Source organism: Salmo salar, chromosome 01, assembly GCF_965601325.2.
Source record: "Salmo salar chromosome 01, fSalSal1, whole genome shotgun sequence".
NCBI classification, from domain to species: domain Eukaryota; kingdom Metazoa; phylum Chordata; class Actinopteri; order Salmoniformes; family Salmonidae; genus Salmo; species Salmo salar.
The window spans coordinates 57465001-57479287 of record NC_138291.1 but is presented as its reverse complement, the minus strand read 5'-3'; the positions used below and the strand labels follow the sequence as shown (position 1 = coordinate 57479287).

At 42.4% G+C, this 14287-nt stretch overlaps 1 protein-coding gene across 2 annotated transcripts in view; it reads left to right on the top strand.

Moving 5' to 3' along the window:
* Positions 1 to 2353: 2353 nt before the first annotated feature.
* Positions 2354 to 14287, top strand: part of LOC106605231 (EMAP like 4) — a 97409-nt gene continuing 85475 nt past the window's right edge. For both annotated transcript variants that reach the window (XM_045719997.2, XM_045719978.2), the window contains exon 1: positions 2354 to 2737. In XM_045719997.2, coding sequence (XP_045575953.2) covers positions 2713 to 2737 — 25 coding nt within the window. In that variant the 5' untranslated portion in view covers positions 2354 to 2712. The remainder of the gene's footprint in view (positions 2738 to 14287) is intronic.

Here is a 14287-nt window from a genome sequence, read left to right as displayed (position 1 = left end):
CTGGAATCCTATTTTTGACTGTAAAATACCAACTATAGTCTAATTGTCAACCCAAAATTCATGACAATCACTGAATTAGGATGCCCATCAAAATATATTGAATCACGCATTAGATGAAACAACTTATTTCTAATAGCTCAGTAGTCTATTTGTTATACTTTTTGACCATATCAGTCCCGAGAAAACCAGCAAAAATCTACTTTTCATGTATCTGAATTTCATTTATCTGCATGTCCAGCCCTTATATTTAGCCTCACAATGAAGGGATTTTATTTTCAGGAAAATCAGGGCTACACGTAAAACACAAAATAATTTGACATAAACAGTTGCACTCATGAATTTTCATGACACACATCATTAAAAAAAATAAGGTCAGCCAAAGCAAAAACCTGATAAAAATGAGTTTGTATGAATGCTGTAAGTACAGAAATGGTTTGCTCAGTGGGAAATAAATATCCAACTAGTCAGTGACAACTGTGTGGAGTTTGGAGTTTGTGACAGCAACTGTGTGAGCTTATTACAGTATTATAGACACTGTCCTGGGATTCCCTATGATCTTCTATGGAGAAGACCCTCTTACCTTCTAACGACTTTTGTGTAGCTCAGCCCCCCTTAATAACACAGACTAATGGTATCTACAGATGCAGAAGAATAGACTAATCTAATGGTGCAACCCAGTAGTCTTTAGCTCAAACACACAATGTATAAAACGGGTTACAAGTTCTAAATCACGCCTGCATTACGGTGGGACTTATTGGGTTAATAAACCACTATTAATTACTTGGCAAGATGACAACACACACACCAAATTATGCGGCGGTGCCACCAACCAACCGTTAGTGATACCAGTTACAACAGGGGAAATGTTAGTCTGGTGCCCTGTAAGAGTAATTAACACTTAGGGTAGGTGTTGATTTGTTTTGTTTGTCCTGCACTGCAAATATTCCTCACTTGGAACTGGAACTCTTTTTGTAGGCTAAAATAAGTGCTGTCTCTTCTATACAGAGCATACTGCTGTTTGGTATTCTGCAGCATGTAGGCACTTTAGACATGACAGAAACAGAGGAATCACTAATGGTCGACAGATCTTGGTATTTGATGAACAGGAGCCTGATAATCGACCCTTCGCCATTAACACCTACAACAATGGCACGGGAATGTTTAAACGCCTAGACGCTGCACTTTTCCTCTAGATACATGAGTTTACATCACTGAAAGAGCTAGCAGACACCTTGAAAGAGAATGCCACTCTAACTGCGGCACTTCAATCAGAAGACAGACCCTCATATCTAACCAAGCCACCCTATTAGACATGGAGAGTGACAACTTGTCCCAGGCCTTTGGAAGTATTTCCCTACTGGAGGTAGGGGTGAATGAGCCATAGAGGACCTCTGGAGCTCTGTCAGAGTGACCATCAGGTTCTTGGTGACCTCCCTGACCAAGACCCTTCTCTCCCGATTATTCAGTTTGGCCAGGCGGCCAGCTCTAGGAAGAGTCTTGGTGGTTCCAAACTTCTTCCATTTAAGAATGATGGAGGCCACAGTGTTCTTGGGGACCTTCAATGCTGCAGAAGTGTTTTGGTACCCTTCACCAGATCTGTGCCTCGACACAATCCTGTCTCGGAGCTTTATGGACAATTCCTTCGACCTCATGGCTTGGTTTTTGCTCTGACATGCACTGTCAACTGTGGGACCATACATGGACAATCATGTCCAATCATTTGTATTTACTTCAGGTGGACTGAAATTTCAGTACACAGAGTTGTACGAGATCTTCAGTTTCTTGGCAGTTTCCCGCATGGAATAGCCTTCATTTCTCAGAACAAGAATAGACTGACGAGTTTCAGAAGAATGTCCATTGTTTCCGGCCATTTTGAGCCTGTAATCGAACACACAATGCTGATGCCCCGGATACTCAACTAGTCTAAAGAAGGCCAATTTTATCGCTTCTTTAATCAGGACAACAGTTTTCAGCTGTGCTAACATAATTGCTAAAGGGTTTTCTAATGATCAATTTAAAGCCTTTCAAAGCCTTTTAAAATGATAAACTTGGATTAGCTAACACAACGTGCCATTGGAACACAGGAGTGATGGTTGCTGATAATGGGCTTCTGTACGCCTATGTAGATATTCCATACAAAATCACTTTGCAGCTACAATAGTCATTTACAACATTAACAATGTCTACACTGTATTTCTGATCAGTTCGATGTTATTTTAATGGACAAAAAATGTATCTTGTTTCAAAAACAAGGACATTTCTAAGTGACCCCAAACTGCTGAACGGTAGTGTATATATTGGCCTGCACATAGGGATCCTCAACTGTGTCAAATTGAGACGCGCTCAGACTAGCCACTCCAGGGAAGCAAGTCGTGCCAAAGCGGGCGGAGTCGGAAATGCGAAAGCCGAGTTCTGCCTGTCCTACCTCCCCCGGCGGAGGTGTACTATCGTGGAGTCAAGCAAGAGCGTGTGATCAACTGGCCCTGAGAACCACGGTGTTGCTCCGGACTGAGAATTCACTGCGACTCGACAGAGCCCCAGTTTACTACGATACGGTCGCGACCACTGCGAGAACAGTTGGCTTGAGAAATTTCCGCCTTGCCTGCCAGTCTGGATAGCCCGTATAGAGACCGACATTCTCCCACTGTTCCCTGAATAGGACCCGTCAGAACAGGAATATTTTTGGTGTCTGCTCGGCTATTTCTCCCAGAAATGGACGGTTTCGCCGGCAGTTTGGGTAAGTTACAGACGAATACTAGCCTATTAATATTGTCTGTGTAACTGGTGGACGTGGTCAATGCGAAACGCATCGCAATTCATATAGCAGCCTGGAACGTATTGTGTATAGGCCTACACGTGTCAGTGCTCTCTAGCTTATTTATTAAACCAATCGAGTCAACATTGTAACATATCACCTTGACACCAGGTTGGCTCCAATGTGTCAAAGTGCACCACATTTTATGAGCTTTGTTTTTCTGTGCTGCATATCACAAGTCGGCTTCACTTTACATACCACACTGCATGCAATAGGCTATTGTAACAATGCATCTGATCTGGTGCTATTCTCTCACACGCACTGGATTTGTGCGTTCCTGTTTCGTCTACGTCCATTGCCTGTTATTGCTATGGCAGAGAGCCTTTTGAAAGACGTGTGGGTTGAAGAATAGATTCGGCAAGAAATAATTTAGTTATCCAGTCAGTCTGCCAATGCGGGTGCGCGTAGGGTCGTGTGCGAGAGCATTGCCAGCTCCGCGTATTTGACGCGCGCAGAGTGTGCGTGTTTGTGAAGAGGGGACGTGTCAGATGAGTGGCACTCTGAGAAGGGGGGGCCTTCCAAAGGTACTAATGTAACCGTTACACAATACAATTGAACTGACTGATGTTCTAACAAAAGGAATTCAACTTCCTCATTAGTCACCTACCTGGTATCTATCTCCAAGGACTGTAAATGATTAGAATATGCACAAATACTGTGTTAGCTCAACTTCCTTATTATCACGTTTTTTTTGCGAATCTCAGACACAGTACTGTATATGTAAACAATAATGCAATACCCTACAGAATACTGTAAATTGCACACCCCATAGGAAAGATGGTCTACAGAACACCTCCTGGAGTTTACTGCAGGTGACTTCTGACAGTGTAAATATTTGATTACAGTGATGATGGAACATGCATGGCATCAATTGCTCTCAATATCAGATAAATTCTTGCTGTTGATGGGCTACACATGCATATTATTTATTTATTTATTATTGAGTTGCTTGGCGATGCCACAGGCAATTATTGCAGTGGGAGTCATCGTGTGTGTGTGTGCCGTAAAGTATAGATCCTTATCCTTCATGTTTGAATGCGCTGAATGCAGTACAGGGAAGTTAGAGGACATTAGCCTAGAGCACGACAGAGGAGGTGGTGGAGGGTATGTGAGAGAGTGCCAGCACAGCGTATGAGGCTTTTGGTGCATAGCCCGCTGAGGTATATATGCCCAGTCATAACTGCTATGCAGTGACCTCATGCTGTGCCAGCCTGTCCTCAACACTTACTGTGCTGATTTTTCTCTCTCTCATACACACACATTAGTGGTGGGGGTGCCCAATTCTGCCAGTTTTGTGTCCACTGCCCACCAGGGTCTTGGGCAGAGCAGGACCTAGTAGAGAAGGCAAAAAGAGTGCTGTTGTCTCTTTCTCCTTATCTCACTCTGAGTAAGGCCACATTGCTTTACATATACACATTATGCAATCGCTTATCATACATTTATAGTAGAAAAACATTCTTCATATTTTCCTAAACACACTGCCCTCTGGGCATAAGCAACAGCACACCATATGCCATATACAGCCACAGTGTAAAGGAACTTGTATCTGCTTTACCCTTTCAAACATTCAATGCAATGCTACTTTATGGAATTATTTGTTTTGCCTGCCTAGGAAGGGTCTTTATTACACCAATGTACAGTGACATGTTTAATGTGACAGAGCATCAGGTTTGGTATCTACTGAACTTTAGGGCTGGGGCATTGCAGTGATAGATATTGGTGCAGCTGTATCGTTGCTAGGGCTGTGACGATACCAGCATTGGGATATTCTTTCCATAGCAAAAATGAAACCGCGAAGCAGAACAAAGTCTTTGGTACTTTAAAAACCTGCTGTACAGTGCATTTGGAATGTATTCAGACCCCTTGACTTTTTCCACATTTTGTTACATTACAGCTTTATTCTAAAATTGATTAAATCGTTTTTTCCCCCTCAACAAACTACACACAATACCCGTAATGAAAAAGCAAAAAGCTGGTTTATAGACATTTTTGCAAATTTCTAAAACAACATTAAAAAAATATATACATTTGCGTAAGTATTCAGACCCTTTACTCAGTAGTTTTTTGAAGCAGCAATTACAGCCTTGATTCTTCTTGGGTACGACACTACAAGCTTGGCACACCTTTATTTGGGGAGTTTCTCCCATTCTTTTCTGCCGATCCTCTCAAGCTCTGTCAGGTTGGATGGGGAGCGTCACTGCACAGCTATTTTCAGGTCTTTCCATAGATGTTCGATCGGGTTCAAGTCCGGGCTCTGGCTGGGCCACTCAAGGACATTGAGACTTGTCCAGAGGCCACTCCTGCGTTGTCCTGGCTGTGTGCTTAGGGTTGTTATCCTGTTGGAAAGTGAACCTTTGCCCCAGTCTGAGGTCCTTTGCACTCTGGAGATGGTTTTCATCAGAGGATCTCTCTGTACTTTTCTCTGTCATTTTTGCCTCGATCCTGACTAGTCTCCCAGTCCCTGCCGCTGAAAAACATCCCCACAGCATAATGCTGCCACCACCATGCTTCATCTTAGGAATGGTGCCAGGTTTCCTCCAGACGTGACACTTGGCATTCAGGCAAAATAGTTCAATCTTGGTTTGATCAGACCAGAGGATCTTGTTTCTCATGGTGTGAGTCTTTAGGTGCCTTTTGGCAAACTCCAAGCTGGCTGTCATGTGCCTTTTACTGAGGAGTGGCTTCTGTCTGGCCACTACCATAAAGGTCTGATTGGTGGAGTGCTGCAGAGATGGTTGTCCTACTGGAAGGTTCTCCCATCTCCACAGAGGAACTCTGGAGCTCTTTCAGAGTGACCATCTCCCACGATTGCTCAGTTTGGCCAGGCGGCCAGCTCTAGGAAGATTCTTGGTAGTTCCAAACTTCTTCCATTTAAGAATGATGGCCACTGTTCTTGGGGACCTTCAATGCTGCAGATGTGTTTTGGTACCCTTCACCAGATCTGTGCCTCGACACAATCATGTCTCGGAGCTCTACGGACAATTTCTTTGACCTCATGGCTTGGTTTTTGCTCTGACATGCACTATCAACTGTGGGACCTTATCTGGACAGGTGTGTACCTTTCCAATTCATGTCCAATCAATTGAATTTACCACAGGTGGACTCTAATCAAGTTGTTGAAACATCTCAAGGTTGATCGACGGAAACAGGATGCACCTGAGCTCAATTTCGAGTTACATAGTAAAGGGTCTGAATACTTATGTAAATATATATTTGTTTTTTTATTTTAAATAAATGTACAAACATTTCTAAAAACCTGTTTTTGCTTTGTCATTGTGGGGTATTGTGTGTAGATTGAGGATTTTTATTTAATCCATTTTAGATTAAGGCTGTAACCTAACAATGTGGAAAAGGGGTTTGGAGTACTGTCTGGGCAGTATATGTACAATGTAGTGTCCTATAGCTTTGAAAATAAATAATGATGTTTGTTTCCAACATTAGGGCTGTTTCCCTAAAGAAGTTTAAATCTGCTTCATGTTCTGTTTACTTGCCACGGTACTACAGAGTATCGCGATACTGGTATCGTCTCGGCCCTAATCGATAGCGGGTCATATTGTTGTTGAAATAAATGCCAGATTCACACCTCTGCAAAATAGGATCAAACTTTAGTTGATAACCTTTGCTGTACACTCATAAAGTCAGAGGACTTAGTCATTGATAAATGTGACCAGCATCATAAATGTACTTCGGTAGTGAACATCAGTCAGTAGATGTGTTTAGTTGGTTGATTCGTGTGTAAGTGGATGGCAGTTCCACTGGGCCAGGCCAATGCCAGGGCAGATAACGGGGCCCCTGTAGGCATGGCTGTGAAAGGCCACTGGGATGGCTTCAGAGTGCCCCTGCCGTCCCTCTGATCCCCTTCTGCACCCAATCAGCACTTTAACTGTCAAATGAGATTTAAATATAGAACTCATAGGAGCCAGCTGCTTGTGTTCACTGCCCTTGCCCCCCTGTCCCATTCACATGTTAACTAGTGTGTTGTGTTTAGGGTAATGCTATTAAATGAATGTTGAGACCATAGCTTGGGACAAAATCAGGGCAGCTTGTGTGTTTTTGACTTTGCTGAACTTGTGGGATATGTGTTGAAGCTTGTCTGTATGGTGTTTTGAACCTATAGTTTACACGTGTGATGTTGCTATTTTCCCTCTGAGTGAGTATGGGTCAGGGCTCACTGAATCCGTGTGTGTGTGTGTGCCACCGGGCCCTGTGAGGTTGGTCTAGAGGATCAGGTTACAGAATTCCTTCCTGGTGAAAACGGAGAGGGAGTGCAGAGATCTGGAGAGCGACGCACGTGCTCCAGAGCGGTTCCAGATGCGGAATGTCACGTCCCACATTTTATTTCTCTTTTTTTTTTTTTTTCACCTCTCCATAACAATGTATTACATTACCGCTGGAATGAAAATAAATAGGACTGTCCTATTCTGAGCATGGAGTGGTTATATGAGACCGAGAGTAGTGTGGACAGACAGATGGACAGAGAGCGAGACAGTCAGCCAGTTGCCCCAGACCCATTGACAATACTGCACTACAAAAACACACAGCTGCTACCGCACCATGGTTTAGGGGGATGTTTTTGTGGGATTTTCTAACTTGATTGTGTGCGTATTGTATTTGTTTATGCATCTGCAGGGTATATGTTGAAGATCCTGTCTGTGAGAGCGTTTGTGCGTGCGTCATGGTCATGTGCTGGGTGTTTGTAAACAGATGAATGGGAGGCCTGCACAGCCTATGATTCTGCCTGTCTTTCAGCATGTCTCCACTCTTACTATGAACAGATGATGGAGGTATGACGTGGGGTGGTGGTGGTGGGGGGGCTTGGAGCTCTTCCCAGAGACCGACTGCTGGCTGTTTCTTCTTTCTACTAAAGGGTGCGTGTGTGCCATTTCTCATTAGGGGTACTGCATATCCAGTGATCGCTATGTAGAACCAGGAATTAGAGCAATTCTTAAAAAAATTAAAATTATTATTATTACAAATTACATTTCCACTAGTGTCTGGTGGTGATTTTCTGCCCACAGTTCAGGGGAGCACACACGCACGCTACACTATTCATCCCAAGTATCATAGAGTTCCACTATGTGTCTGGCTATGGGATCCCTGCTTGTACCTGCCATGGCTATCCCAATAGGTAGAAGACTGTGGCCCCTACCTGGTAGAACTGTCTGTGAGGTGACAGCTGGCTCTATACGAGCCCTACTATTTCCTCCCCAGTAGTAGCAGTTGCTGAGGCAGTTAGAAAAAGCCTTAAGATTAAATGAATGGTAGGATGGATATGCCTCTCCCCAGTCCCCCCTTTAATGCAGCCTTGATGTTTCGATCCCCTCAGTTACTGGCAAGACCAACTGGAAGGTGGGGGAGTTGAAGGGACAGGGAAAGAGGATGGAAGGGATGGCGGCAGGGTGGAGGGGTACAGGCAGGTTGTGTGTTTGCGGGGCGCATAGTGGCTCTCTGCGGGGTATCTCTGATCAGGATTAGGCAGGGATGTGATGCTGATGACGGGGATGGGGGGTGGGGTGTCTGTGTAGATCACGGAGTGCTAGGATTAGAGAAGGGTTATTCAACCGTGGGTTGGGAGGTACTGCGAAAATATATGGGGAAAAAATGTTTTAATCAATACCGCTAGCAACAACCATCATAACACATGTTGAATTACAGACCACAGTACAAGAGTATCTGATATGAAATTATATCAACTTTCTTTCTCAACTCTTAACATTGGCACCAATGCGTGTAATTTGCTCAATTACACTCACTGGAATGAGCAGCCGTGAATACATTTGTTTTCAAATCTATTCATTTTAAAATGTTGATTTCTTCTTCTTCTTGCCATTTATCATTTCACCTGATAAGACAAGAAGTGATTATTTTTTATTTTTTTGTTGCTGACATATGACGGAATGTGCAAACTGTTAAAACAGATGCACAAGGAAGGTGGATCCTTTTAAATACACATTTGTTATGTTACAGCCTCATTTTAAATTGATTAAATAAAATAATCTCATCAATCTATACACAATACCCCATAATGACAAAGGGAAAACAAGTTTTTATAAATGTTTGCACATTTATAAAAATAAATATACATTTTTATTTTACATAACTATTCAGACCCTTTGCTCTGAGACTCAATTAAGCTCAGGTGTCGACCTGTGGTAAATTCTATTGATTGGACATGATTTGGAAAGGCACACACCTGCCTATACAAGGTCCCATAGTTGACAGTGCATGTCAGAGCAAAAACCAAGCCATGTGGTCAAAGGAATTGTCTGTAGAGCTCTGAAACAGGATTGTGTCAAGGCACAGATTTGGGGAAGGATACCAATCAAATATCTGCAGCATTGAAGGTCCCCAAGAACACAGTGGCCTCCATCATTCTTAAATGGTTTGGAACCATCAAGACTCTTCTTAGAGCTGGCCACCTGGCCAAACTGAGCAATTGGGGGAGAAGGGCCTTGGTCAGGGAGGTGACCAAGAACCTGATGGTCACTCTGACAGAGCTCCAGAGTTCCTCTGTGGAGATGGGAAAAACTTCCAGAATGACAACCATCTCTGCAGCACTACACCAATCAGGCCTTTATGGTGGACTGGCCAGACGGAATCCACTCCTCAGTAAAAGGCACATGACAGCCCACTTGGAGTTTGCCAAAAGGCACGTAAAGACTCTCAGACCATGAGAAACAAGATTCTCTGTCTGAAACCACGATTTAACTCTTTGGCCTGAAGGGCTCCCGAGTTGCGCAGCTGTCTAAGGCACTGCATCTCTGTGCTAGAGGAGTCACTACAGACCCTGGTTTGATCCTGGGCTATATCACAACCGGCCTTGATCGGGAGTCCCATAGGTGGGTGCACAATTGGCCCAGTGCCATCTGGGTTAAGGGAGGGCCGTAATTGTAAAATAAGAATTTGTTCTTAACTGACTTGCCTAGTTAAATAAAATAAGAATGCCAAGCGTCACTTCTGGAGGAAACCTGGAACCATCCCTACGGTGAAGCGTGGTGGCGGCATCATGCTGTGGGGATGTTTTTCAGCGGCAGGGACTGGGAGACTAGTCAGGATCGAGGGAAAGACGACGGAGGAAAGTACAGAGATCCTTGATTTAAAACTTTCTCCAGAGCACTCAGAACCTCAGACAGGGGCGAAGGTTCACCTTCCAACAGGGCAACGACCCTAAGCACACAGCCAAGACAATGCTGTAGTGGCTTTGGGACAAGTCTCAATGTCCTTGAGTGGCCCAGCCAGAGCCCGGACTTGAAACCGATGGAACATCTCTGGAGAGACCTGAAAATAGATGTGAAGCGACGCTCCCCATCCAACCTGACAGCGCTTGAGAGGATCTGCAGAGAAGAATGAGAGAACCTCCGCAAATACAGGTGTGCCAAGCTTGTAGTGTCATACCCCAAGAAGACTTGAGGCTGTAATCGCTGCCAAAGGTGATTCAAGAGTAAAGGGTCTGAGAACTTTTGACCGGTAGTGGAGGTTTTAACACCTACTCATTCAAGGGTTTTTCCTTATTTTTACTATTTTCTACATTGTAGAATAATAAGTGAAGACAAACTATGAAATAACACATGGAATCATGTTGTAACCAAAAAATGTGTTAAACAAATAAAAATATATTTGCGCTTCTTCAAATAGCCACTCTTTGCCTTGATGACAGCTTTGCACACTCTTGGTATTCTCTCAACCAGCTTCACCTGCAATGCTTTTCCAACAGTCTTGAAGGAGTTCCCACGTTTGCTGAGAACTTGTTGGCTGCTTTTTCTTCACTCTTTGGTCAGACTCAACCCAAACCATCTCAATTGGGTTGAGGTTGGGTGATTTGTGGAGGCCAAGTCATCTGATACAGTACTCCATCTCTCTCCTTCTTGGTCAAATAGCCCTTACACAGCCTGGAGGTGTATTGGGTCATTGTCCTGTTGAAAAACAAATGATAGTCCCACTTAGCGCAAACCAGATGGGATGGCGTATCGCTGCAGAATGCTGTGGTAGCCATGCTGGTTAAGTGTGCCTTGAATTCTAAATAAATCATTGACAGTGTCGCCAGCAAAGCCCAATCACACCACATGCTTCAAGGTGGGAACCACACATGCGGAGATCATCCGTTCACCTACTCTGCGTCTCACAAAGACACAGCGGTTGGAACCCAAAATGTCAAATTTGGACTCATCAGACCAAAGGACAGATTTCCACCGGTCTAATGCCCATTGCTCATATTGGTGTCCTTTTAGTAGTGGTTTCTTTGCAGCAATTCGACCATGAAGGCCTGATTCACACAGTCTCCTCTGAAAGGTTGATGTTGAGATGTGTCTGTTACTTGTACTCTGAAGCATCTATTTGGTCTGCAATTTCTGATTCTGGTAAATCAAATGATCTTTTCCTCTGCAGCAGAGGTAACTCTGGGTCTTCCATTCCTCTGCCGGTCCTCATGAGAACCAGTTTCATCATAGCACTTAATATTTTTGGCGACTGCACTTGAAGAAACTTTCAAAGTTCTTGAAATTTTCCGTACTGACTGACCTTCATGTCTTAAAGTAATTATGAACTGTCGTTTCTCTTTGCTTATTTGAGCTGTTCTTGCCAAAGTATGGACTTGATCTTTTACCAAATAGGGCTATCTTTTGTAAGTAGGGCTACATTGTCACAACACAACTGATTGGCTCAAACACATTAAGAAGGAAATAAATTCCACAAATGAACCTTTTACAAGGCACAGCTGTTAATTGAAATGCATTCCAGGTGACTACCTCATGAAGCTGGTTGAGAGAATGCCAAGAGTGTGAAAAGCTGTCACCAAAGCAATGGGTGGCTACTTTGAAGAATCTCAAATCTAAAATATATTTTGATTTGTTTAACACTGTTTTGGTTACTACATGATTCCATGTGTTATTTCATAGTTTTGATGTCTTAACTATTATTCTACAATGTATAAAATAGTAAAAATAAAGAGAAACCCTTGAATGAGTAGGAGTTCTAAAACTTTTGACCGGTAGTGTATGTAAATGTGATATTTAAGTAAATGTTTTTATGAATGTGCAAAAATGTCTAAAAATCAGTTTTTTTCTTCGTCATTGTGGGGTATTGTGTGTAGATTGAGGGAATAAACCATTTAACCCATTTTATAAAAAGGCTGTAATGTTACAAAATGTGGATCAATTTAAGGGGTCTGAATACTTTTCGAATGCACTGTACAGTGGTTCCTCCTTTAGAAGTTGCGGCACACCATTTGATTCTCAGACATTCTTTTTCTGTTACTGCAAGTTATTGCTAGTTTGACCACCAGAGGGCATCTTTGAGAAGCATTTGTTGGTATTCTGTATTGGCATTACCAGAGAATTTAACATTTTTTGTAATAACATAGTTAATGGGATTAATTTTAAGAAATTTTTCTTAATTAATTTGAATAATTTTGTTTCTATTCAGAGAAAAACAAAACCCTCAGGGAATGGAAAATATGGCGCTGTACAACGTGACGGTTGGAAGTAGGCTACAGGATTTGAGGATTCTAAATTGTTTTCCTTCATTAGCCTGTTAGGGCTAGGGGGCAGTATTGACACGGCCGGATAAAAAAACGTACCCGATTTAATCTGGTTACTACTCCTGCCCAGTAACTAGAATATGCATATAATTATTGGCTTTGGATAGAAAACACCCTAAAGTTTCTAAAACTGTTTGAATGGTGTCTGTGAGTATAACAGAACTCATATGGCAGGCCAAAACCTGAGAAGATTCCATGCAGGAAGTGGCCTGTCTGACAAGTTGTGTTTCATCTTGGCTCTTTTTATTGAAGACTGAGGATCTTTGCTATAACGTGACACTTCCTACGGCTCCCATAGGCTCTCAGAGCCCGGGAAAAAGCTGAACGATATCGAGGCAGCCTCTGGCTGAAACACTTTATCGCGTTTGGCAAGTGGCCGATCAGAGTACTATGGGCTTAGGCGCGTGCCCGAGTCGACCCCATGCTTTATTTTCTTTCGTCTGTTTACCTAAACGCAGATTCCCGGTCGGAATATTATCGCTTTCTTATGAGAAATGGCATAAAAATTGATTTTAAACAGCGGTTGACATGCTTCGAAGTACGGTAATGGAATATTTAGAATTTTTTTTGTCACGAATTGCGCCATGCTCGTCACCCTTATTTACCCTTTCGGATAGTGTCTTGAACGCACGAACAAAACGCCGCTATTTGGATATAACTATGGATTATTTTGAAGTAGAAGTCCTGGGAGTGCATTCTGACGAAGACAGCAAAGGTAATAACATTTTTCTTATATAAATCTGACTTTGGTGAGTGCTAAACTTGCTGGGTGTCTAAATAGCTAGCCCTGTGATGCCGGGCTATCTACTGAGAATATTGCAAAATGTGTTTTCACCGAAAAGCTATTTTAAAATCGGATATATCGAGTGCATAGAGGAGTTCTGTATCTATAATTCTTAAAATAATTGTTATGCTTTTTGTGAATGTTTATCGTGAGTAATTTAGTAAATTCACCGGCAGTGTTCGGTGGGAATGCTAGTCACATGCTAGTCACGTGCTAATGTAAAAAGCTGGTTTTTGATATAAATATGAACTTGATTGAACAAAACATGCATGTATTGTATAACATAATGTCCTAGGGTTGTCATCTGATGAAGCTCATCAAAGGTTAGTGCTACATTTAGCTGTGGTTTGGGTTTATGTGACATTATATGCTAGCTTGAAAAATGGGTGTCTGATTATTTCTGGCTGGGTACTCTGCTGACATAATCTAATGTTTTGCTGTCGTTGTAAAGACTTTTTGAAATCGGACAGTGTGGTTAGATTAACGAGAGTCTTGTCTTTAAAATGGTGTAAAATAGTCATGTTTGAAAAATTGAAGTTTTTGCATTTTTGAGGAATTTGAATAACGCGCCACGGGATTACACTGGCTGTTGAGTAGGTGGGACGCTTGCGTCCCACCTAGCCCATAGAGGTTAGACAACTTTGTTCCAATGTTTCTGTAAATCATTGATATGTATTCCCATAGTAATTCGTTATGGATCCATAACTAAATCAACATCTGCATTTTGAAACAGTTTTTTTTTGTTCATAATTTTATTAACAAAATGTGTTTTTGTTTATTAGGCTACTGTGCAGTCTACAATACATACTGTAGTGAACAGGGCAAGTGCCAAATTCCTTACATAAGGGAGAGCAGGCCATGTCTACTACAGAATGCAGGGCACGCAGGAGACCGGTGTTATTTCGTAGTTGTGATGTCTTCACTATTATTCTACAATGTAGAAAATAGTAAAAATAGTAAAAAATCCTGGAATGAGTAGGTGTGTCTGAACTTTTGACTGGTACTTGCTTAATTAATTTGAATAATATGATGGTGTTTCTATTCCATGTAAAACAAAGGTTTTCCGTTATGATGGAATGGAAAATATGATGCTGTACAACGTGACTGTTGGGAGTAGGCTACAGGATTGGAGGATTCTGAATTGTTTGCCTTC